At 38.5% G+C, this 26724-nt stretch overlaps 2 protein-coding genes across 3 annotated transcripts in view; one reads left to right on the forward strand and one right to left on the reverse strand.

Annotated features, from left to right (window-relative positions):
- The first annotated feature begins 471 nt into the window (after positions 1-471).
- Positions 472-24905, forward strand: SAV1 (salvador family WW domain containing protein 1). Of its 2 annotated transcripts, none has more exons than XM_004436346.3 (5): positions 472-767; positions 2616-3059; positions 14005-14275; positions 17426-17569; positions 23516-24905. In XM_004436346.3, exons 1-5 carry the CDS (start codon positions 674-676, stop codon positions 23715-23717), a joined length of 1155 nt encoding a protein of 384 aa, XP_004436403.2. In that variant the 5' UTR covers positions 472-673; the 3' UTR covers positions 23718-24905. The 2 variants fall into 2 exon arrangements, with proteins under 2 accessions (XP_004436403.2, XP_087277932.1); XM_087421806.1 differs by lacking the exon at positions 472-767 and adding an exon at positions 1081-1540.
- Positions 24906-25750: 845 nt separating this feature from the next.
- ATL1 (atlastin GTPase 1) overlaps positions 25751-26724 on the reverse strand; it is a 40255-nt gene continuing 39281 nt past the window's right edge. The window contains exon 13 of the mRNA XM_087421488.1: positions 25751-26345. Within this exon, the coding sequence (XP_087277614.1) occupies positions 26235-26345 (111 nt within the window). The 3' untranslated portion in view covers positions 25751-26234. The remainder of the gene's footprint in view (positions 26346-26724) is intronic.

The following is a 26724-nucleotide window of genomic DNA, read 5'->3' on the forward strand; positions in this document are numbered from 1 at the left end:
TTCGTTTCCAGACAAAGGGGCACCTGGACCCTCGGCGGGCCCGGGCGGTGCCCACCCTGCGCGCACTCCGCGTCGTCGGCGCCGAGCGTCTCCCGGAGCGCCCCCCGAGTCCTGAGGGATCCCGTGGGCGCGGGGCTCCGCCTCCCGCGCTCGGTCCCTGGTCCTCCGCCGTCCGCGGGCCGCTTCTCGCTGAGGAGGCTGCGGGCGCCCGCCGCTGCTCCGGGGACTCGGCGGGCAGCCCGTTAGCTGAGGGCGCGGCCCGCGGCCCGGCGCTGGGGTGTGTGAGGGGAGGGTGAGGGGGCCGGGGAGGACAAGGGGACGAGGGCACGGGCGTGAGCGGAGGGTAGCGGCGCCGGAGAGAGGGGAGGGCGGGGGGGCGGCGGGGCTCGCGCGGCGTCGAGATTCCCAGAATTCCCGGCGGCGGCGGGGAGGGCGCGGGCGGCGGCGGCGGCGAGGCGGCCATGGGCCCGGCCGGGCGTGCCGGGGCTGCGGGCCCGGAGTCCTCGGGCCGCGTCGCGGGGCGGGCAGACTTCCGGGCAGGAACTGACAGGCGACGGAGCGGCGGCCGGCGCGCGTAGCGCCGCGACCATGCGGCAGGCCCTGCGGGGGCCCCGGGCGGCGAGGCGGCGGCGGCGCTCGGGCGGGCGGGGCCGGCCGGGCCTCGCGGGCGAGGATGCTGTCCCGAAAGAAGACCAAGGGCGAGGCGCGCAAGCCGGCCGAGGTGCAGGGGAAGTACGTGAAGAAGGAGACGTCGCCCCTGCTGCGGAGTGAGTGCGGGCGGGGAGGGCGCCCTCAGGGGTGCCGGCGCGGCGGCCGGGCGTGAACGCGGGGAACGACGGGAACTCAGGGGACCCCGGGGCCCCGAGGTCTGGGCGCCGCTCGGCTGCAGCTGTGCCGCCAGAGTGGCAGTGTGGACCGGGCCGGCGCGTGTTTGCGCACGCTGCGGGGGCGCGGGCGCGGTCCCGGGGGGGGGGGCGTCTTTGGCTGTGGGGGGGCGACAGCCGCCGCCGGGGCCGTCCTCAGACCTCGGCGTGGACCGCCAGAGTGCTGTGCGCGAGACTTCCTGACGCTCGACCCCCGGCGACCCCGAGAGGCCAGGTCCTCAGAGTCCCTGTGTCGTGTCGGCGGGAGACTCCCGGAAAGTTTTCCCGCACTTTCCCGGCCGTGCCTCGCTCCCCCGGCCCGCACCGCCCGGGGACGCTGCTCTTCCAGCCGAGCCTAGACTCGGGGCCTCTCGTCCGCGCGCCGGGCCTTTGTGTGCTTTTCTCCTGGGAGGCCGAAGGGGCCTGTGACTTCAGCATTACCTCATGCTGTCGCTGGAACGCTGCTCAGGCTCCTGGAGTGCGCCCAGCGCCACCCGGGCGGAGAGCGTGTCCGCGGTGCCCGCGGCGCCCGCCTTCCGCGGCGGTCCTTGTTCGCGGTGCTCTGCTGTAGAACGGCCGAGTAGGGCAGGTGGCCACGTCGGTAACCTCAAATCTGGCTTTTAAGCCTTTTTTTTGAAGAGTTTATGTTTCAGTTACACCTTCTCTTTGGTTTTTGGGTAAGTTTATGATAGCTTGCAGTTTGCTGCAAATAAAGTTCATTAAACATTGCTTGAAATCATGAAATATGTTTGCCACACCTTTGAGCAAGTAAGTTTGGTACAGTATTTAGTTTTTTAGTTTCACCAAGTCTTGAGCCTTGTTTATTCCGATATTAATTTCTGTCTAGAGTTAGCTTCTGAAGCTTATCGATGGGAGTGCTCTCTAACGTTGTTTACTTAATGAATTAATAAAACCGTCTCCAAATCCAGTTGTACTCAATTTTTAAAGGTATTTGCTCTCTGACCAGGAATGTCTAAGCTGTTTAATTTTTCTATTCAGAAGCACTGTATCTTGAAAGCCATTGTTCTGTTATCTTCTGTTTTGAATTATAATTACTTGTTCTTAGAGGAGCCATAGTTTCAGGCTTGGCGGTTTTGAACTGATTGAACATTTCTGTGCCTCTATGAAATGAGATCTTTTTATTTTTCAATTTTTGTAGCTAAATTTTTGGCTTTCCAGCTTTTGATGACTGTATTAGTGCTACGTAATTCCGAGAGTAGGAAGACCAGGTTAATAACTTTAAAATCTTTTTAAAGGAATTCACCTTTACATCTGTGGCAGTAGCATTATGTTCTGTTTCATTTTTGAAATTGTGTTTTCTTGAAGAAGGATTTTTGGGAATTTTGAAAATAAAGTGAAATCAACAAAACAAACTATAATATTAAATTACACTGGTAACTGTGTATTCGTTTCCTATTTTTACACTTTTATTCGTATTTCATTAATATGTATTTCATAGTTAAGCTTATTGACATTTCATCGTATTATGTGTGGTAGTATGCAGAATACATTGCATTCTCGCTCAGCTTACACATAACACATTCATACAAATTATAAATTCAGTTGAGTGAGAAAATATTAATCAGCCTCAATTTTAAAATATCCGAATACTATCTTATATCAGAATTTTAAATTGTGTTTTCTTAAGTCCATTGAAATTTTGCATATGGGGATGATACATGAAAATGAACAACTTTTGAAGGGTGTATTTATTACTTATTGAAATGGTCATTTTACTCTGTTTTCTTATAGATCTCATGCCTTCATTCATCCGGCACGGTCCAACAATTCCAAGACGAACTGATATCTGTCTTCCAGATTCAAGCCCTAATGCCTTTTCAGCTTCTGGAGATGGAATGGTTTCAAGAAACCAGAGTTTCCTTAGGACTCCAATTCAAAGAACACCTCATGAAATAATGAGAAGAGAAAGCAATAGATTATCTGCACCTTCTTATCTTGCCAGGAGTCTAGCAGATGTCCCTAGGGAATATGGCTCTTCTCAGTCATTTTTAACAGAAGTTAATTTTGCTGTTGAAAATGGAGACTCTGGTTCCCGATATTATTATTCAGATAATTATTTTGATGGTCAGAGAAGGCGCCCACTTGGAGATCGTGCACAGGAAGACTACAGATATTATGAATACAACCACGATCTCTTCCAAAGAATGCCACAGAATCAAGGGAGGCACGCTTCAGGTAACTTAAAATTATGAATACTACATTAGTTTATATTTAGACTTAAAAAGATGCTCTCTCTGGATTTTCTTGGGAAGCCAACAGATACTCCTAGAGAAATACTTCCCAATTTTGCCAGTCTTGCTAAGCCACCTTGTAAATAATTATTAACCTATGCTGAGTGAAAGAATTTTGTGTCCATTTATTTTGTTAACTCATGTTATAAAATGTTGGTACTTATCTGAGGGCTATCTGGACTATTACTGCTCTGGACCTTGAAAACCTAGAGAATTTAATGTCTACAGCTGGATGGAATCTAAGACTTGGGAGAATGAGAAGGTGAGGGTTTCAGAGAAACTGGACTTAGACCTGGAAAGGAAAGTTAGGGAGACATGGGTATGGTGGGTGATAACCATGGGCAACTGCATCATTACTTAGCTAGAACCTGGACTGGTTCTCTTAATAAAACTGTTTTCACAGTTCAATAATTATTTCTTCAGTTGGTCAAAAAGACTTATTATCAGATGGTTAGTAGTTTGTTAAGGATGTCTTTTGTTGTTGTTCTTTTTGGAATGGGCAAAAATATTAATCATATAATTTTTTAAAATCTGTTTTTCGTATTTGCTGACTTGTGGATACTGGGGCAAGGAGCAGAAGAGATAGGAGAAATGCATAGTTATACTTTATTCCTAAAGTACTGGACTGTGCTAGATAAAGTGATGCAAGCTGCAAGTTAAACTTTCTCATCTGATTGTTTTTTCCCTAGTTAGTTGTAGACTTTAAATTTTGGCAGGATAAAAACAAAAAATACAAGAGACGTTTACTTTTTTAGCCCACAAAATTTCAAATAAAGTGACTTAAAAACGGTTTAGCACATGAGTATTTTGAGTGTAGAAAACATTCTGTTCATTTAGTATTAATTATTTATGTGTCTAGCATTTTCCCTGACCTTCTTGATGTCTGCTCTCTGGTGCCTCATTGAGGGGAATAAAACCAGTAATCACGGAACAGTTAGTTATGCTTTGTGGTACTGACTGTGAGTGTGATAGGCAGTCAGGAGAGAGATCAGGGTAGGCTGGATACTAAGAGAGTGCTTCATGGAAGAGGTAGGACGTGATCTGTGCTTCGAGCTTGGATTTTAGATTAACAGTGGCAGAGGAAAGGCATTTTAGGTGAAAAACTGGGAAGAGCCCAGTGAAAACATGTAAATCCAAGGAACTGTAGTTATGCCTAGTTGGAAGAAATAAGATGGAGTGGAGATTTGTGGTTCAACAACAGGCTGTAGGATTTAAACTTGAGTCAAGCAGAAGACATTGCAGATTTCAAAAAGACAAGTAATTTTGTGAAAGCAGTGTTTAACGGTTAATTTACTAGTTGTACTCAGGATAGATTCATGGAGAAAAGGGGACTGCAGGTACCAGTGGTATTGGAGAGGAAGGGCCAAATCTATGATGCCTTTGAAGGAAAAATGAGACTTAATTATGGGTTTGGGAGAAAATAAATCACTAAAGTTTTGAAAATTGAGGAATAGTGTGGAATAGGTGGTAAGAGCAGCTTATTTTGTGAAAGCTGACGTTGGAGTCTCATTGGGACATTGAAGAGGAGAGGTTTTCTAGGCATGTAGAAATACTGTAATGAACATGGGTGAGTGCCTTTTTGTTTTTAAAGAACTTCTAGCTTAAAGGATTAGACAGTTGCATACTTCAGTGTTTATTTTGGCTATTCCTAATGTGTGGTTTTAAACCTCAGAAATAATTTGTTATCCAACCAAAATAGTTTTTAAAATTAAGCTCATTTATATTTTCTTTTGGAGTACTATCTAGTTATAGGAAATTTGCACAATGCAGGAAAGTAAAGCATCACAGCAGAGATTGTTAGTATTTTAGTTATTTCCTTCATCTTTTTCCAGGACATCCTTTTTTACATTGATACGATTATACTCTGTATAGTTTCATCTCCCTGCCTTTTGCTTGAATGAATTTCTTAATGTTACACACTATGAGTAGTTTCAGTGACTTCATAATCTTCCATTTGGTGCATATTAGGTGGTTAATATTTTAAATGTTACTGAGGACCTGACCTAGGCTGGGGACATTTGGAAAGGGGAGAAGTGGGACACATCTGAGTTGATGGGACTTTTATGGGGCTTGAGGGATAAAGGAAAGAGAAGAGACAGATAGGATTAGCGCAGCATCTGGCTACACAGCAGGTGAAACATTGCTCCAGAAATGAATGGTTGAAAAAGTGAATGAATCCAGAGATTTCAAGTCTGGAGTCTGAGGACAGTTTTGGTAACTGAAGGATAGCAAAATAATAGCTTATAACAGTCTGTTTGTCGTTAATACAGATTGTTGTTCTTTGCACTCACTTTTCCCATGTATATTTATATTGCAAACATCACTGATAGCTCATAGCACTTTTCTGCTCGAATGTAAGTATGAAGAGTTAATAATACCAGCTTAAAATCTTGTTTTAAAATTCTGATTTGCAAAATATCGTTGAGCAAATACTGTAAGAACTGAATTTCTACTGATCTTAGAAGCAGTCTGGCACAGTTTTTGTAAGTTTTAAAGACAGACTTTAAAACAACTTGCCAATCATGATTTAGAAATAAATAAAATACAATTAATTGGATACTTTTTCAAATTAAAGAATGTCATTTTTAAAAAAGATTTGTGTTTATTACAGCAGTGATATATGCTTGAGAAATATTACTTAACATTATATCAGGGCAATAAGATTTAATGTTTTACCTTTTAGGAAAAAACAGTACTTGTTTGAAGGAGTCTCTTAAGTGGCAGGGAAGGCTTAATAACCAATTATTAACCAAACAGAAAGGCCTAACAACTGTCTTTTCCAGAAGGAAAAAATCTGAGTGTGAGACAATAGCTGGAAGTTTCTTGAATTCATCTTGAAAAGACTTGAAACTTATGTTTTCAAGATTTGTGCTGGAGACAGTTCAAGGAATTTGAATGAATGGAAAGGAGAAAGTAAGTTTGTGGGAGGGTAAGAATGTGCTATAGACAGATTTATTTTCACAAGCTTTAAATTTTTATTACTGTTAATAATGTAATAAGCATAAAAAAGGTATGGAAGAAAGTAGTTTTGACATGACTTGGTGACAGTGGTGATTCCTGCCAATTAGTTATTCAACCTTTAGGAAGCACCTTATCTCAAGGGTTAACTTCATCTTAATGTATTTAGCAGAAGCACAAAAACAAGTTGTATATTATCTTAAACAGTTTTAGGGCCTAGCAAGTTCTACATTTAACTGTGAAATTTGACCTTTAACATATTGGACAACATACCAGTCAGGCACTTACTGTCTGTGCCAAAGGAAGCAATCCTGCTGTTAACAGGAAGTCTTTAGTTGGAATACTAAAGGCAGATCAAATTCCTTTGTTTTGCACTTAAATAATTTAGTTCTGTACAGTTTTAAATAACAATCTTTAAAAATTTTATTTTTAAAGATGACTAAAGAAATCAAGTTATAAAAATCAAACTGCAAAGTGTCAGGCTTTACAAAAAAATACTGAGTTGTGTTTACTCCAGGAAATGCATAAATATTTAGTTAACCAGAATCATCTTTTGAGGAGGGGTTAATACAATTTTAGGAACGCAACTTTATTTGTAATCGTTTTGCAGAGGAGGAGAAAAGGCAGTTGACTTGGTTCAATAATACTTAGATCTCTTTATCGGCATCTTGATTATAACATGGGCTATAATGTTTACTATCTGTTTACCCTGGAGCTTGTAGACCTTCGTTAGAGTTCCAGATTCCAATGTATACTCTGTAGCCACTACAATTAGAAAACTAGAATTTTTGAGCTTTGTCTGTAAGGGCAGATCTTAGATATCTCATCAATATGGTGTGTTTAGTTATTGAAGTTTCAGCTTTTGGTGGAGATCTGGTATGTTAGAGCTTGATATAGCTTTTTTTTTTTTGTCTGCTAGACCTATTTTATTACTAGTAATGTTTTATGTTTTAGATCAGTGGTTTCCAATCTTTTTGTATTGTACGTTCATCTCTCAATAGGTTTTATAAAATTATCCAAATATTAGTTTGAGAAAAGTTCAGTGCACATGGCACTTTCAGAAAGTACAGGTGGAGTGTGTCATGAAACTAATTAAACTATTTATAGATATCTCTAGAAAGGTTAGGAATCATGGTTTTATATGGCATTGGTAAAGCTGATGTGCCTTTTTGGAACTTTTTGGACTTCATGACTCCCTTATCAAATTGTCATGGTTTAGTTCTGAAAATGAGAGATTTTACAGAGAGGTCTTTGTGTTTCCTCTCAATATAAATTTCAAGTTTATGATGGTTTAAATCTGATGTTTGGTACTTAATATTGTTTAAACGTAAAAGTACATGTGTTTCTAGATTTAGGCAAGTTCAGTGTATGAAAATTTGGATTTTTCTAAGCAGGTGAATGAAATTGTCACAAACTTTAAACTCTCTAAGCCTGTGTAGTTTTTAATTACTATAATAGTTTTTGTTTTTAATAATGTTGTGTTTAGAAATCTATGTGTATATTTCCAGGGTGACCTCTGTCAGGCCACAATGTTATGGTTCTTATAAATTATAACTCAATATGAGTACATTGAATTGACTGTAATTTCTTTTTTAATTGCTGTTCTTGGTTGTGTCTAGTAGTACAACATATTTAGTGATGAAAGTATGAGAAAGTGTAAAGGCCATTGCATGCCTACACAATGTGATTTTAAAGTTATTTGCTGTGTGCGTCTCATTAGTACATTGGGTTATTTCTTTTCTCTTTAAATATTTTCTCTTTACTGAAGTTGCTTAAACTATGCTTATTAAATAAACCTTCACTTGCAGTTTTGGCAGAAGCCAAGGTCAGTTTCACCAAAAGGCTTGTTAGCTTTGTTTTGTTCTATAGTTACCTTCTGTTTTAGAAATATGTATCTTTTTTCCTAAAGGTACTGAGCAAGAGTGATTTTGTTTGTTTTCTTTCTTGCATTTTCTTTTTTGCCAGAATACCTCATAGGCGGTGTTATGTACATTCTGTGCATCAGTTCCGGAGACACATAGTGATTGATTTCTCCTTTTGTGATGTTAGAATTGATTGTGGGATCAGATGTCAGCCCAGTTCATCCATCATGAAGTTCTCCGTCAGCCTTTTCCTCTTGGTTTGGCAGCCACTCATGATCCTTGGCTAGATCCAGTATTTCATTAGGTGTTGCCAGTGGTGATATTTAATTCTGTCATTTTTTCTCTGTTTATTAGATGGACTTCTATAATGAAGAACTTTCTCTTATCAATAATTTGGTTGCTGTTCATATAAGAAAGACAGGATAAGTGCTAGATCTTTCCCTTTATTTACTATTTTTCAGAATAATGAATTGGTACCCTAGTCACCTCCAAAGGTAACCAGTGAGTTTTTATTTTTAGTATCTTTATGAACTCACAGGTTTTTGTGTTTTTTTTTTTTAATTAAACTCCAAGCTCTATTTGGATTTCACCAGTTTTTTCATTAATGTCCATTTTCTGTTCCAGAATCCAATCCAGAGTAACGCATTGCATTTGGTTGTCATAACTCTTTAGTGTTCTTTGGTCTATGGCAATTTCTTAGTCTTTTTCTGTTTTTCATGACTTTGACAGTTTTGAAGAATACTTGTCAGATATTTTGTAGACCCTCCCTCAATTTGGATTTTGTCTAGTGTTTTGCTCATGATTAGTCTGGGCTTACTGGTTTTTGGAAAGAATATCACAGAGGTGGAGTGTCCACATCATATCATGTATAGGGAGACACGTGATATCTGTATGACATTATTGGTGATGTCGACCTTCGTCACTTAGTTGAGATTTGCCGGGTTTCTCCACCGTAGCCAGCACTGCGTGTTTGTTCTTCCAGGTTTTGTCTTCATCTTTCTTTCTTTCCTGAGTGCACCTGTTATCTCTATTGTCTTACCATCTTGATGTCTTTTGGATTCTTGGTTTTCTTCTTTGGGTCTTCCTTCAGAGAATTGATTGCTTCATTCTTTTTTCTCTTTTAATTTACGGTAGGCTATTTTGTTGCATTTTTTCTCGGCTTTGGGACAACATTTTTTTGAATGTTTTTTAAATAAATTTTGTACCTTTTTGCCTCTTTAATTTTTCTTATAGAATTGAGGTTGTGCTGTTCTTATTACACATTATTGAATAAATTAGTTTTCTTGTGCCAGTCATTTGAAATCATGTCTTGTGGTTGCCAGAGAGGTGGGGATTGTGGAGGAAAAAGGAAAAATTACTGGCATAGTGTTTGGACTAGCTAGTTTTTCACAGTGCTCTGTTCTTAATCTCCTCTCTTTACTGTTCTAGCTCAGCTGCTTTGGGCTGTTCTTAAAAGCACATTGGGTCTAGAGATTATACCGCCTTCCTTTTTTTAATAGTAAGTTTTTATCGAGATAATTGTAGATTCATGTGCAGTTGTAAGAAATAATGCAGAGAGATCCCCTGGACACTTTACCCAGTTCCCTCCATTGGTAACACTTTGCAAAACTATAGTGTAATATCACAACCAGGATATTGACGTTGATATGGTGTTCTCCCAGTTTTACCTGAACTCATTTATGTGTGTGTGTTTTTAGTTTTATACTTTATCACATGTAGGTTGTGAGTGCACCACCACAGTTAAGATACTGAACAGTTCCATCACCGCAAGGATCCTTTCTGTTTGCCCTTTCAAGACCACACCCACCTCCCTTCCCAATCTTGGCAAACAACCGCTAATCTGTTCTCCATTTCTAAAACTGTGTCATTTCAAAAATGTATATAAATGGAATCATACAGGATGTAACCTTTTCACAGAGATTGGCCTTTTTTTTTTTAAATATCCATTTATTTTTTTTTCCCCCCAAAGCCCCAGTAGATAGTTGTATGTCATAGCTGCACATCCTTCTAGTTGCTGTATGTGGGATGTGGCCTCATCATGGCCGGGATCCGAACCCAGGCCGCCAGCAGCGGAGTGCGCGCTTAACCGCTAAGCCACGGGGCCAGCCCCTGAGATTGGCCTTTTTCACTCAGAGGAATTCCCTGGAGAGTCATACAAGTTGCTATATGTATCAGTAGTTCCTCTCTTTCTATTGCTGAGTAGTATTCCATGGTAGGTATGTGCCACAGTTTGTTTAACCCATTCATTTGTTGAAGGATCTGGGCTGTTTCCAGTTTTGGCTATTGTGAATAAAGCTGCTATGGACATTTGTGTATGTACATGTTTTTGTGTGAACATGTTTTCATTTCTCTGGGAAAAATGCCTCAGAGTGCAGTTGCTGGGTTGTATGGTAATTGCGTGTTTGGTTTTATAAGAAACTGCCAAACTGTTTTCCAGCATGATTGTCCCATTTTACTTTCCTAACAGCAGTGTATGAGTGATGCAGTTTCTCCACATCCTCACTAGCATTTGGTATCACCCCTGGTTTTTATTTTGGCCATTCTGTTATGTGTGTAGTGATATTTCATTGTGGTTTTCATTTGCCTTTTCCTGGTGGCGAGTGATGTTAAGTGTCTTTTCATATGCTTATTTGCCATCTCGTCTGTATATCCTCGTAGGTGAAATGTCTATGTCTTATACCCATTTTCTAATTGGCTTGTGTTTTCATTGTTGAGTTTTAAATGTTCTCATATATTTTAGATACTACTCCTTTGTTGGATATGTAGTTTGCAGATATTTTCTCCCAGTCTGTAGGTTTTCTTTTCATCCTCTTCACATGGACTTTCACAGAGCAAAAGTGTTTGATTTTGGTGAAATACAGTTGATAAATTTTTCCTTTTATGGATTGTGCTCTTGGTGTCAAGTTTAAGCACCTAGGCCCTAGATCCTGAAGATTTTCTCCTGTATATTTTTTCTAACAGTTTTTTAGTTTTATGTTTTATATCAAAGTGTGATCCATTTGAGTTAATTCTAGCATAAGGTGTGAAGTTTAGGTCAAGGTTTTTTTTTGCCTATGGATGTCCAGTTGCACCAGCAGCATTTGTTGAAAAGGCTATCTTTCCTCCACTGAATTACTTTTGTAACTTGGTCTAAGATCGGTTGGGCATATTTGTATGAGTCTGTTTCTGGGTTCTCTGTGCGTTCGTTGATCGCCACGTCTCTCCTCCACTAATGCACACTGTCCTCATAGTGTCGCCTGTTTGTTGGACACTTAGTATGTGCTCTGTCCTGCAGACACTGTTCTAGAGGTCCATGAGCAAAACAAAGACTGCCCTGTGTGTATCTCCCATTCATGTGGGATGAGAAAGATGCTAAGCAAACAAAAATTATGTTTGAAGCTTAAAATGACATCAGAAAAAGTAGAATGGGGGAGTGAAATCTGGGGAAAGGTAGACTGCAGTAGGTAGTGAGAGGAAGTTTCACTGAAAGATTTGAGAAGGGACTTGAAGAGGGTGAGGCAGTGAGCCAAGTTGATGTCTGAGAGAGGCGCGTTCTAGGGAGAATGAACAGCCAGTGCCCACTGTGTTAGAGAACAGCGAGGAGGCCAGCATAGCTGGAGCAGAGACGTCTAGGGGTAGAAAAGGAGCAGAATGGGTCAGAGCGGAATGGAGATTGATCATCATGGGGCCTCACATCAGTTATCTTGATACAGCAGCATGGACAGCTCAGCCTGTATCATTAACCAAAGACTGTAAACTAAATGAATCTTGATTTAAGCTGTTGAGTTTTGGGGTGATTGGTTATACGCTGTTTCTCTTCTTGTGGGAGAATAAAACTACACAGCCAGGTTATTCTTGTTTTATTTTCCAAATAACATACAGTCAACTTAATTTTTTTTTAAGGTACAGAGTTCTGTGAGTTTTAGTGTATGTGTAGATGCACATAATGCCAGCACAATCAGTTTGTAGAATTTTTCCATCACCCCTCAAAATTCCCTCATTGCTGCCACTTCATAGTCGACTCCTAACCCCACCCCTACTTTCTGGCAACCCCGGTTTTCTGTCCTAGTAGTTTTGCCTTTGCAATAATTGCATATTAATGGAATCATACAATTTATAGCCATTTGAGACTAGCTCCCTTCACTCAGGCGAATGCCTTTGAGATTCACCATGTTGTTGCACGTATCAATAATTAGTTCCTTTTTACTCCTGACCAGTATGGTTGCACTACAGTTTATCCATTCTCTTGAAGGACATGTGGATTGTTTCCACTTTGGGGCAGTTAGGAATACAGCCGCTATAAACATCTACGTTACAGGTTTTTGTGTGAAGATGAATTTTCATTTCTCTAGGTTAAATATTTGGGAATAGAATTGCTGTGTCATATGGAGAGCATATGTTTAGCTTTATAAAACATTGCTGAACTGTGTTCAGAGTGGTTGTAGCATTGGCATTCCTACCAGCAATGTATGAGAGTTCCAGTTGCTCCACATCCTCATCAGAACTTGTATTGTCAGGGGTTTTTGGCCATTCTCATAGATGTGTATTGATTGTCATCTCATTGTGGTTTTAATTTGCGTTTCCCTGAGGGCTAATATGATATAGAGCATTTTTTCTGTGCTCATTTACCATCTGTCTTCTTTGGTGAAGTGCCTGTTCAAATCTTTTGCCCATTTTTAAAAAATCAGTTGTTTTCTTAATGTTGAGTTTTAAGAGTTCTTTGTGTATTCTAGATTGAAGTCCCTTGTCTAATATGTGATTTGCAAATATTTTCTTCCAGTCTCTAATTTGACTTTCTTTCTCTTAACCATGTCTGTCATGGAGTGAATGCTTTAACTCAGATGCAGTCCAGGTTATCAGGGTCATCTGTTACAGGTTGCACTTTCAGCATCGTGTGAAGACTCTTTGCCTAACGAAAGGTCGCAAAAGTTTATCCTACTTTTTCTTTTAAAAGTTTTATAGTTTTATGTTTTACATTTAGATATATGATCCATCTTGAATTTATTTTTGTATAAGTGGGAAGTATAAGTTGTGATTAATTTTTTTGCACGTGGATGTCTTGTTGTTCCAACACCATTTGTTGAAAAAACTATCCTTTCTCCATTCAATTGCCTTTTCACCTTAGTCAAAAATCAGTTGACCGTGTGTGTGGGTATAGTTCTAGATTCTCTGTTCCACGGATCTGTTTGTCCTTTTGATAATGCCACACTGTCTTGATTACTATATCTTTATAGTAAGTCTTAAAAATCAGGTAGCGTGAGTCCTCCAACTTTATTCTTTCTTTTTAAAATTATTTTGGCTTCTCTAGTTCTTGCCTTTCCATTGCACGTTTTAGAGTCTGCTTGTCTATATCTGTCTGTATCTACAAAACTCCTGTGGGAATTTTGATTGGAATTACCTTAAACCTAGGTCATTTCAGGAAGAATTGACATCTTAACCATGTTGAGTCTTCAGTCCATTAACATGACAGGTCTTCCTTTATTTCTTTCATTAGTGTTTTGCAATTTTCAGCATACAGATCCTGCACACATTTTGTTGGATTTAAATGTAAATATTTAGTTTTTGGAGCTAAGTGGTATGATTTATGTTTCCAATTGTTATTAGTATATAGATGTTTAATTGATGTTTGTATGTTGACCTTATACCCTGCTACCTTGATAAATTTACTTAATAGTTCTAGGGTACAGCCAGATTATTTTTAAGAAATTATAAACTGGGAATAGCTTTACAAGTTCATTTTTGCTGTTTTAGATGAAATGTCAAATCTTAAATCTTGAATGAGGTGAAATTTTCTTTTCCTCTCTTTTCCTGTAGCAGTGTACATACTCAAGTAGCTTTGCTAGTAGTTAAATGTTTGTATGGTCTGCTGATGGAGGCATCAACCAAAAAAACCTAATTTCAGAGAGGGAGTCTAGTTCCTCCCTTTTTTTGTAGTTAAATAATAGTAATACTGGCTTATTATCATGCATGCATTTAAAATTTTGTTAAAATCATGCATTTTAACAGGAGTTAATTTTGTAACTGTTTCTCAGATGGCATACTTTCTGGCTGTGAATGCTTGTTCTATTTCTTCTTTCTTCTTTTCCTCAGGTATTGGGAGAGTTGCTGCTACATCTTTAGGAAATTTAACTAACCATGGTTCTGAAGACCTACCCCTTCCTCCCGGCTGGTCTGTGGACTGGACAATGAGAGGGAGAAAGTATTACATAGATCACAACACAAATACAACTCATTGGAGCCATCCTCTTGAGCGAGAAGGACTGCCGCCAGGATGGGAGCGAGTTGAGTCATCAGAGTTTGGAACCTATTATGTGGACCACACGAATAAGAAGGCTCAGTATAGGCATCCCTGTGCTCCCAGGTAGAGTACCCGTTTCATTGTCACTTCTTGTTTTGAGATTGTCTCATGTTAGATTTAGAAACTCATATTTTCATCAAAGAGAAAGGCATCCTGAAGTTTAATATTTGAAAGCTTTATTTTTCAGAGTTTATAACGTTTTTCTCTGGACTTATATTTAGTAATGAATAACTTTAAAAAATAAAGGAAAGGTTTTCTCTTTAAACAAAACCTCAAAACAAGATCAGTATTCTTATGATCAGATTCTGCCTTAATATGCCAGAATGTTTGGTTTTAGATACCCAGAATTTGAAATAAATAAATAAAACATTTGTCTCTTTACATTTAAATTCCCATAAATAATACAGACTTGACTAATGTGTCAAAATATACTTTTGAATTATAACATCTTGCTGTTTTATTCCATTTCAGATATTTTATGTTCTGTTTCTTATGGTTGCCAGGCAAGAAGCAAAAATTGGAACTGCACAAAACATCCCAGATCTGTTTACTAAATGTAGCCTGTGATCCTTTGGGCTATTTTGATTGATGCTGGGCTTATTAGTAGATCTCCTTTATGGCCAGACTTCTAGCCCTGGGAATACTGTAGCCAGTTGTCACATGTGGCTGTTGAAATGGGATTAATCCAAATTGAGGTGTGCTGTAAATGTGAAATACACATTGGATTTCAGAGTACACAAAAAGCTAGTATTAGTTTAGTAGTGAAGTTGCACTATTTCCAATGAACTACATTTGAGCTTTCAGGATTAAAAATGGGTAGAATACCATGGGCATGTTGATAGATGTTGTTTCATACCCTCAAGCATAATACAGATCTTTGGTTATAGCAGACTTTTGCATTTTTTTAGAACCGTTAAAATCATTATGAAAATACATTTTAATATTATTAACTAGAAAACTGAGCTTTTATCATTATTGTGTGGGTTTAATCATTTTACATCTTTGGATTTATTAATTCAACTTTGAAAAGCAGTTTTATCCTGTGATTCCATTTAGTGGCACTCAGTCAGTATTTACTGAACGACTGAGGTTGTGATCCCTTCAGAAGAACCAGAGCAATCCCCTGCCTGTGTCGGGCTCTGGCCCCTTCCCCTACTCTCTGTACCATCTCACACAAGCTGCTGCCCTCCCTGGCCTCCATTTTCAGGCCTGTGACATGGAGGGTAATTCGGAGCCCCCCTCCCACCTGATCATGATCCCCACCCAAGGGCAAGGGTGAGTCCCACTGATTCCTGCTGTGTCCCCAACACCCAACACAGAGATGGGCACATAGTGGGAGCCCAGCTGCCTCCTGTGAATGAGTAAATGATGGGGGAAAAAAGAGAACCAAACACGTGGTTACAGTTTGCTGTCACCAGGCAGCAGAGGACTTTGTGGTCCAGACAACCAGATTGAGAGTATATTGAGCTTACTTTTCTGTCCATCATTGATTAACCTTACATTATTACAGAATTTTATAGCTTACAAAGCATTTTCACAATTAGTTAATTTGCTTCTCTCAGCAGCTTTGTAGACATTAAATAGGAGAGAATGAACACCTTCCTTAAACTCACATAGGTAGTATTAATAACTATTTGATTGTCCATATTATGCTAATCCTTATACAGAACTGTTATACAGTTGGCCTTCTGTATCCTTGGGTTCAACCAACCGTGAATCGAAAGGCCTACAATGGTTGCATCTGTACTGAATGTGTAGACTTTTTTTCCTTGTTATTATTTCCTAAACAATATAGTGTAACAACTATTTATATAGTGTTTACACTCTATTAGGTATTGTAAGTAATCTAGAGATGATTTAACGTATACGGGAGGATGTGCATAGGTTATATACAAATACTGCGCCATTTTATATAAGGGACTTGTATATAGGGAGTGTCCATGGATTTTGGTATCCGAGGGGGTCCTGTAACCAATTGCCTGCGGACACTGAGGGACAACTGTATTACCTCATTTAATCCTGAGAACAGTCATCTTTGTTATGAATTTATTCCAGATTTACAAATAAGGAGGCAGTGGCTTAGAGAAGTGCATTATTTTTGCCTGCATTCATGCTACTCATAAGTGGCCAGACTGAGAGTAACCCCCCAGGCCTGTGTGAGTGCAAAGCCTCAGGTCTTCCTCACTTCTCAGTGGTGCTATCAAGGAATATTTCACTTTGCACCTACTTAGGAAAGACGAGTTTCAGATAAAATTAAAAGTTTTAATGAAGAGTTAAAGATAAAATTTAGTGCCATTTGCACATTGATCTTTAAGTTGTTAACCACAGTCCAAGCTAACACTTACTGTAACCTCAGAGTAGTGTTGCAGTGAGCTTTTCTGATGGACACATAAATCTGTAAAACATACAGATCTTCCAGCTTTGTCTCCAAGTTTGGAAGAGACCATTTTGGCCTCCCAGAATTCAGTCTTTGACCTTCAGGTGGTTCAGTGCCTTCCTTAGCATTTGCTCATATAATAGCCCCCTCCCCCAACACATATGGGCCATTAGAACTAATTAAAAGCATGGTCTTTTTTTTTTTAAGTCTCTCTAATTTAAAACAGGTTCTAATGAATTCTGACTCCCATGTGCTCTCTCAAGGTGGTAGAAGCAGGAAGGAGATGGTAGTTACTGTGGATATTTGAGCACAGCGCTCTCTCCAGCTGTACCGCATACTCCAAAGCCCCTTTGATCCTGAAGGAGGAAGAAAATGTCCATTCTCATTTTGAGAGAAACTATCAACCTTTCCAGTATAAATTTACAGCTTATTACTAGTTACTACGGAAATTTGTGATTCCAGTTTTAAGCCTCTATATAAAGGTTATAACTTAGCTCCATCTTTTTTATAGCCTCCTTCGAAGTTGTCCTTGAAAATAATAAATACTATCGAGAAGAAGTCTCAAAAATATGTACACATTTAGCTGAGGTTTATATCCATCACAACAGTAGCAAGCTACTAGTTTCCTATAGAAGGTGGATTGTATCGTATGGTATATACTCTATAGTATGGTAAAAAAAAAAAAAAAACCAGACCTTTATGTTTTTTAAGTGGTAGAAGGAACTCAGTTTCAGCAAGAGGCACATTGAAAAACATTTAAATATTATTTGTTCTTTATAATTTCTTGTTTAGATTTAGGGCCTTCATCCTCACGAATGTCAGTTCTTTCTTCTTAGTGTACCTCGGTATGATCAGCCTCCTCCTGTCACATACCAGCCTCAGCAAACTGAAAGAAACCAGTCACTTCTGGTACCTGCAAATCCGTATCACACTGCGGAAATTCCTGACTGGCTTCAGGTCTATGCTCGAGCCCCCGTGAAGTAAGTGAACTTGTTGAGGGGTGAGTGGAGGGCCAAAGGGAGTCTGGGCTGTTAGCCCACGCAGCACCATGTTTTTTCTCTTAATAATATGTGGCTTCTAAATAATATTTTATTTCAAGAAAGGATATCACGTGGGGCTGGCCTGGTGGCGTAGCGATTAAGTTCGCGAGTTCCACTTCAGCCGCCAGGGGTTCGCCGGTTCAGATCCTGGGTGTGGACCTACTCACGGCTCATCAAGCCATGCTGAGGCAGCATCCCACATAGAAGAGCTACAACTTTACAACTGGGATACACAACTGTGTACTGGGGCTTTGGAGAGAACAAAGAAAAAGAGGACGATTGGCAACAGATGTTAGCACAGGGCTAGTCTTCCTCAAAAAAAAAAAAAGATATCACAGCTTATAAAGTTGGAAGATCATTGAGTAGAAATATAAGGGCTGCAAACACTTATTGAATCTTCACTTTCTTTGTGTGCAGACCTGTGCTATAATAGGGATACAGTAAAAAGCTTACATGCGTATAGGGGGAGATTACCTTGTAAATGAGTGACGCTCTACCTTGTGATAAACATAAGGACCCAGGTACGTCCTAGGTGCACGGGTGAAATAAAGCAGGACACAAGGGGATTGAGGAAGTAGCATGTGTAGTGGCCACAGGTTCTGGGATGAGATGATCTGAGTTTACTGATGCTTTTTAGCTGTGTAATCCTGGGCAGGGTGCTTAACTTAGTTTGTCTTCTGGAAATTGGGGCTAGTAATAGTACCTACTTTAAGGTGATTAAGAATTCAGTAAAACAATGCATCTGAAGTATTTATCACAGTGCCTTGCACATTGAGAGAGCTTAGGGAAGGATTATTGTAATTATTGGGGGTAGAGGTATATAGAATAGTGGTTAAGATCGCTCAGGAAGGAAACTGAGGGTGATTTCTGGCTCCATCTGCTACTTATTAAATGACCTTGGGCAAGTTACTGAACTTAGATGTCAGCATTTTTTCCTCTACTGAAACATGGGGATAATAATCTGATCTATCTCACTCGGTGTGCTGAGGCTTAAAAGTGATCACACATTTTAGAGCACGTGGCATGGTGGCTGCCTCCTGCAAGCCCTTAGTAACATTTTCTTAGTATTAATCGTGAGTGGAGCAAGGAAAGCTGCACTGAAGAGGAAAATCCACGGGCTGGTTTTTAAGGATGGCTGTGAGTCTGCCAGGCTCATTGAGGGTATTCTTGAGTGCCATAGTAAGCACTGTTCTTGGAATATCATCATGAGTAAATGAAATCTTTGCTTCAATGAGCTTCTCTTTTCCGGGAAAACAGAAGTAGGTACCTAGATCAGTAACCCCACGTGAGAAGGCTTTGGGAACAATGGTACATGTACCAAGTGCAGTGATTTCAGGAAAGGGGAGGTTTGAAAGTAAATACTTACTGATTATCCAGTGCTTCGTGTGTACCTGACTGTGCTCAACTTGTAGGTATGTTATCTCATATAATCTTCCCAAAACCCATTTCACAGGTGAAAAAAACAGAGGCATTATCGCTGCTAAGATCATACAGCTATTAAATTCTAGCTATTAATAATCCCTGGTGCATAATAATTGCATGTACTTTTAACAACTGTATCAGGTAACATTCAGTTACTGATTTTTGTAGTTTTACTGTTTATTTCCCTTTTGTATTTCAGAAACCAAAATTATGAGCATAAAATAGCCCAAAGAAGAGTTTTAGAGAGTTTGAGATGATTGGACAATGAATTTGAAATAAAATAATTAAATCTTTGATATTCAAATAAAAGGAATGTAAAACCTTTCATATATACTTTTTTGTGAAGTGGTGACTTCTATAATTTTAAAGGATGATGATTGAAATAAAATTTCCAGGAGGTTAAGCCAACTCTGATCTAAATTTTTACCATCTTCTTATGTATTTATCAGTCCTTTACATGTGGGTGGGTGAGTGGGTGGGTGTTTGCGTGTGCCTTTAGCCTAGAGATTTTAAAAATTATTTTTTGGTGATTAGAGCCATTTATTCTTATTAGCTTTTTTTCAGGCTTTTACTTTGAATAGTTGGTAGGTTGCCTAAAGGATATGTCTCTTATTTGACCATGATTGTGCTCATTTAGGCTAGTTTAACATTCTCATAAAGTTATTGACCATTTAGTAGGGATTATGTATTAATTTTTGGCAAACATAAACATTCCCTTACATTCCCTCCGTTCTTCTCAGTCTTTAAATTCACAGCTATTGATCTGTGGCCTGATGGAGAGAGACAAGATGATCTTCTAGGGTTGTAGTCTAAAAGCATCCTTTTTTTCCCCCCTCTTAAGTCAAATTTAAGCCTTGGCAATGTAATTTTTAAAAAGGTTTTAATTATAGACATTATTCTGCAAGGTATAAACAATGCTTGTCAAAGGTCTGGGTTTAGTTTATTTGAAATTAGGTACACATTTATCCATAGAAGTTGAGCATGGTTTGGCATCTGGGCTAATCTACAGACGCCTCCTTACCTGATAATGTCTGTATGGTATAGGAATGGGATAAGGAATGACGGCAGATGGACTTCTCTTCCCTTTTCCCGCTCTTCGTTCACTCTTGATACCACTTGACCTATTGCTGTGTATAGGCTTTGTTCATATGCTGATCCTGAGTCATATATAATATGTGTATGTATTTATATTTTCCTTAAGTCTGAAAGAATATGTGCCCAACTGTTAACTGTTGTTATTTCTGGGAGTTGATGAGATTGAAGGAGGTTATTCTTTCTACTCTGTGTTATTTCTACTCTAGTCATTGTTAAACAGAAATAACATAAAAAGCCTTTCTTTGGGGGAGAAAAGATAGTACTTAAATGGAATTCCTTTCTTCTGATGAAAAGAAACAGACTCTCAAAGGTTATAGTCCCTTTCAGCTCTGGTTCTATGAGCCAGCTATAAAACTTGAGGAAACTAGCAACTTAGTTTTTTCAAATCAGTCAGAACTCTCCCAGAATGGGCCATACTGATAAAAGAGAGCAAATACTTCTTGACTGCTTAAAAACTTAAACAAGAGGTCTAGAACCCTGTTGCTTTTTAGTTGATCCTAAATTTTTGTCTCTAAAGAGGATGGAAATGGTTAACATTGTTCTGTCAACAAAGGGTAAGCTGTTATTTCCATGAATTAGGTAATGGAGAATCAATTACTTATCTCATCAAAAAGAGAAGCCTTAGCCAAAAAACTAGCTTGTTTCTTCCTTTTGTTTAACAAACAATTGACAATCTTCTAACTTCCTAAAAATTTTTAATTCTATCTCTAATAGTAACTTACCAAAACAATTTTGAATATACTTCCATAATTTGACTTAGAAACATTATGTTCTAAATTTTTATTAATTTTAGTAAAGTTATGTTTCTAAGTCTGCTCACAGAAGTCTGTAATGCATCAGATAACTAATCAAGCTGAACTATAGGATAAAATTATAAGATTCAATCTTTAACAAGTAAAAGACCGTCAGGAACATATTTACTTTCCATTATTCCTCACACACACCCCAGCACCAGTCCTCAACAGCAGTGTGACAGGGACTGTTTTATTCCTGTGGCTTGATGATCCTGCACTGTCACCACTGACCCAGCTCTGGGTGTCGGTGGAAAAGAAGAGTGGGCACACTGTTACAGGGGCGGGCACAGGGACGTAGGCTACATTATGATACTGGAGCTGGGAATAGCAGTGCTTTTGGCTCCCGCGGGCAGCATCCACTGGATTGGGAACAGGGCTTTTTGTAGCATTGTTGCTGTTTGCACATATGGCTTATTTACAAGTAGTGTCTGACTAGGATGCTGCCTTTTCTTAAGATGCAGAGAGATGCTGTACATAGGCTACTGAAGTGGTTTACAGCCCATAATTCTGAATGATTTACCTATATATTTAGAGTATAAAACAGTTAAACTTGGGGAAGCAGATTATTTGGCTAGTTGACAAGGAAAGAATGGGAATTATATAGTTTTCTTAAAAAAAAAAAAAAGCAGGCATAGTAAGATGTATTATAGGCAGAAGGGAAGTAACTATAGAAAGCACAGGGCAAGAACTTGGAATGGAAATCAGCGCATCACGTACTTTTCTCTTCTGTGTTCTTCCTTAGAGGGCCTTTTCTTCCTCTCAAAGGATTTTCTCTATTCTGATTTTGTTGCTTCTGCCCATAATCCTATTCTTGTTGCTAAATGCTATGATTGGGGAGTCAGAAAATTGTCTGAACCTTCTTTTCTTTGTCTTTTTTTTTAAAACTTGAATGCCTATGTAGAATGATAATTCGTCTTAAAAACGAGTATAATATTTACCAATTTATTCTTCTTCCTTCTTTTCCCTTTCTAGAAAGTATACAGATGATAAATGAGCTTTAACTTTCTTATAGTTCACCTGGCATAAATTTAAGCATCTTGAATCAGCAGACATTACTATAATGCCCCTTAGCTGTGGAATTTAGACTCTGAAAGATTAAAAGATTTTTTGTTAGGAAAATTTCTTGGAGTGTCTCCAGTGTATGTTGGCAAGTAGTTGGAGTTTGCCATTAAAGAAAATATAAAGCTTTCTACCAAGTGTATCTATTACTAAATTTGCAGTGCTCATGAAGTACATGAGTAAACTTGGTATCCAACAAAATATGTTCACCTTGTGGTTTTGCATGTTGTGCTCCTAGTATTCCTGGTCCATGTACCCAAGTTGTACAGAAATGGATGTCAACACGCCAAAGTATGTGGCTCATACTGGCCGCTCGTATTTGTTTACTGTTTCCCTTTATAAAAACCTTTTCTTAAAAATATTAGACACATGATCCTTTTGGAATAAGATGGTAAATGAATTACCAAACAAAGGACTATTGAGTAGGAAATACTATAAATGATTATTAAGAATAACTTTACTAGAATTTATAATCAGGTCTTCCTATTGGGTCTGCTCTGCAATATGACTTGAGAAGTATTACTTCAGTGTCATATAGGTATATGCCTTGCTCTACTTCAAGTTCTTTCTCGAGTCTTATAGGTATTAACATTCAAAACTATTACTCTCAAGCATCTTGGTCCATAGTTCTCTGCCTTTCTGAACTTTTAGTCACTAAACAATTTTGCAAGAGATATATAGCCTCTTTAGGTTTCAGTTTTTTCATCTGTAAAATGAGAAAATTGAATTAGAGTGCTGTCTTTGGGTCTCTTTCAATTCAAAGTGCAAATTACTGCTTTAGGAGTTTCTTGCCTACTTTCATCTTGGTATGTGATCTCCTGACCGTTGAAGAAGGAATAATGGCTTTCTGAGCAATACATAAATACAGTCTTACGTGAGTCCTTCCCCACACTGCGCAGTCTTGTACAGTCTACTTATTCTCTCATTTTGAAGAGAGCTTATTCTTTCCTTTCTGCTTGAGTTTTTCTTTTTTTTTTTTTAAATGATATAGTCAATGTCAGGAAAACTCAGCCCATGAATGGTGGTTCCTCTTCATTCCTTTTTCTGTTCAGTCCCTTGTTTGCTGTAGTGAACAGCATTCCTCAAAAAGCTCTATCAATGCTAATGGGCAAGGACCTTGCCCATTTTTGTATATTGTTGTTTGCAGGCACAGTATGGTCTAAAGTATTCTTAAGTTCCTGACACTTAACTTTGGATGAACTTATGAATAGCATAGCATGTGGTTTGAAATCTGTGTTCATTGTTGTCTAGTGTTAATATGAGAATAACTGATACTTAAGATTAAAAGAAATGGGTATTTTTTTAACTTAAATTGAAATGAAATAATCTTAGCAGTTTTCTCCTCTCCCTAAAAATAATGTAGTTAAATAGCAGTTAATAACTCAGTTGTTTTTAATTAAAGCTTATGGTTTGTTTAGTTATAATAAAGTTGATATTTACAAAAATAGACCAGTTTGCTATAAAGACGTATTTATGTATGTATTGTGAACATACGTATGACTGTGTTTTAAAACAGGTATGACCACATTCTGAAGTGGGAACTCTTCCAGCTGGCTGACCTGGATACCTACCAGGGAATGCTAAAGTTGCTTTTCATGAAAGAACTGGAACAGATTGTTAAAATGTATGAGGCCTACAGACAGGCTCTTCTCACCGAGTTGGAAAACCGCAAGCAGAGACAGCAGTGGTATGCCCAGCAACATGGCAAGAATTTTTAAGTTAATTTTTTAAAAATAAAATTTAAGTTTCATAAGGGCTTTAAAATATTTTCACAGATAAAAAAAAAAAACTGCAGACAAGTACTTTGGTTAATAAAGGCAGCTTACTTTTTGGAAATTATAAAATTCTAATTTTACATATATTTTGTTATTAAAAATATTCTTTTATTGAGCAAAAAAAAATGAGTTTGTCATTTTAAGAGCCAAGATGGCAAACACTTCTAAATGCTGTATATTAAGAAACTGCTTTGGACATTCTCGATGTGGACAAACGCAGCAGGAAATGTCATCATAACAGACGCTAACTAGGCAGTGATCATTTGGCAAACGCTCACAGAAGCAGCACCTTTAACACACACACAGAACCTCTGCAATATTTACAAAGATGTTTAATGCTTTAGTGTGGTTACTGTCTGGAGTCGGAGGATTTACGTATTTCCATTGTGTAATTCAAAACATGCAAGGGGATTTGGGACCTTTATTGTGATAAATTTTTAGATGTAATGTATGGGGTGCCCCTCCCCACCAAATGTAAAGAACCCCTTTAAAACGTGTTGAGAAAGTATTTTTTGGTATGGGAGGAGGAAGGGCCTGTAATCTTTCAGGAATAAACGCAGGCATTGGCCTCCACCTGTGTGGGAAAGGTGTGTGAGCAAGCACTCCACCTGGCAGCGTCACTTCCTGATGTTCCTACGGCACTTAGAGCTTGGCTCTGAGGAGACAGTGAGAGTGCTGCCCTCATAACAGACTGCGTTGAGCTGCCAAAAATAACAGTCAGGGATTCAATAAGAAATCTGGGTCATTAAATTGATTTTACATATCTTTTGTCTTCTAAGTGTTTGTCATAGAACTTTAAAATCCAATATTTCCCTCCCCATTTTTTTTTCCTTTTGGTTTAATAGTTAAGACATTGTTCATAATTAGCACAGTACATTTGATCGTAGACAAATTTATGGCACTTCTAGCCTATAAATCTCTAAAATTTTGTGAATTTCAACATTAAAGTAGCTCTTCAGTTATATTTACATGTATTGTAAATATGTAAATATATTTTTAGTTCAGGTAATCTTCCAAAATACAAAGCACTCCCAGTTAGATATCCGTTAGTTTGAATTATTGATAAAATGTTGAAAATGTTAAATGTTTGATTTTATATAACCTATTAAATATATTTTTGTGGAAACTAAATGTGTTTGAGTCCATATTGAATACATTGTGCTGTAACTGTTTGATTTTTCCATTCACAAGGCCCACAGGCAAAGGAAACAGTACAGTGAAAGGGGTACTGAAAAATGAGGATAAGCTAGTGGAATTTTGTCAGTGGGAAAAATTATTTTGCAGGGCATGTGATCAAATTTTTCTAAGATGGAAGCTTATATATCTTAGGAACTCGCACACAGTCTTCGTCTTCATCCTTTCCTGTTACTCCTTACTTTCTTTTACCGTTTAATTAAGGCTTTGCCATGTCTAAGAAAGTTAGAAATTACCCTGTTTTAGAGCTCTCAGAGAAGAGGCATTACTTTATTACCACACTTTTTTTTTTCTCTAAAAGGTATGCTCAATGAAATTCCACCAAAGATTTCAGTAATCAGAAATACAATATAGAATCACTGGTTTAAAAGAACTGGAAGGTACCTAAAAGGGATTAGCATGTTTTTCTTAAAATGGAAACCTAAATTTGTAATGGTGTCAACATCAAAGAAAATACATTTTGATTTTAAAAAGAGAGATAAAGCTTCATCATGCTGTATCAGCACCTCCCAAACATTTCCAAATTCAGTAAGCATTTGTTTTTAATCTTGAGAACCAGAGTAAACTTTAATAATAGTTCACATGTTAAAAGAATAAACCTATGAAGAATACATTTCTTTGTGTACCAAATGAAAAAATATACAATGCAGTGAAACTCAGTTACATATACAAAGTGATTTTTTGTGCATTTTTGATCAAGAAGTCTATATATTAAATCATAATATAAAAGAAGCAATATATAGTTTTTGATAAAGCAACTGAAAAGCTCTCTTAAATGTCTTTAAAAATAAGAGCTCATGGTGTATGTAAGATGATATAGATTGAATCAAGCCTGTTGAGTTATGATGCTGTGCTTTACCAGAAGACTGTGAAGTAATTAAAAAATTCTTCCGTAGAAATTAAATGAGGCATATCCAAACGTGGAGTAGTATTACTACATGGTTTAATTATAACCCAGTAGTTGAATTTAGTAAATTCAAGCAGAACACATGTACTGTCATCATAAGTAGACAAATACTTTAAATTATAACAGCATATCTGAAGACAAAATCCAGGAACTGTACATGTTAACCAAACAGTATACCCATGCATATGCACACCTGCTTAGGAAACACTGACGGGAAAGCGCTGTCCCACTGTGCAGTCCTCAGAGGGCTCGGTATTTTACTCAGTTCTCATGGAAGCACTTTGAATGTTTGCATGGAGACAAAAAACTGAATATTTAACTGACAATTGGTCATGCGCCTGTATTTTTAAAAATTTGGGTTAAATTTTCTTCTTTTCTGATTGTTCAGTAGATTCTGACTTTGGTGCAGGAAAAGCTTGATGATACAGGTGTCTGTGGGTTGCTGCTGCACTGTAAAGCTTGTATAAAGCCTAGAAATACAAGAGTCAAGATTATAAAACATTTTATTGAACACAACTATAAAATTTTTCCTTTTTAACATGCTAAATTTGGAATCTTTATACCATTAATCTATATAAGATCTAAATTAATAACTAATATGCTGGAACTCAGAAGCGTTTTTGACTTTCCAGCGTACCTGACTACCTTTGTGGACTGATCTCTGTGGCAATGTTGCATCCTCCGACTGCATTTCCTTCTACCTTGCACACCTCTTGGAGCAGAGCTTCCCAACCACATGCCCCAGGGCTGTGTTCAGAACGCACATGGTGACTATTAGCAGTTTTAGAGGAAGTGTAGGAGCCCATGACTTCTGACTGCCAATGGCTACTTTATTACACTTAGCAAGAC

This window comes from Ceratotherium simum, chromosome 3 (assembly GCF_057802395.1).
Source record: "Ceratotherium simum simum isolate JZ-2026a chromosome 3, ASM5780239v1, whole genome shotgun sequence".
Lineage (NCBI taxonomy): Eukaryota > Metazoa > Chordata > Mammalia > Perissodactyla > Rhinocerotidae > Ceratotherium > Ceratotherium simum.

Coding starts and splice junctions, on each gene's coding strand:
- SAV1 (XM_004436346.3), top strand. CDS start 674: ATGCTGTCCCGAAAGAAGACCAAGGGCGAGGCGCGCAAGCCGGCCGAG. Junction 768..2,615: donor GACGTCGCCCCTGCTGCGGA/GTGAGTGCGGGC, acceptor GTTTTCTTATAG/ATCTCATGCCTTCATTCATC. Junction 14,276..17,425: donor AGGCATCCCTGTGCTCCCAG/GTAGAGTACCCG, acceptor CTTTCTTCTTAG/TGTACCTCGGTATGATCAGC.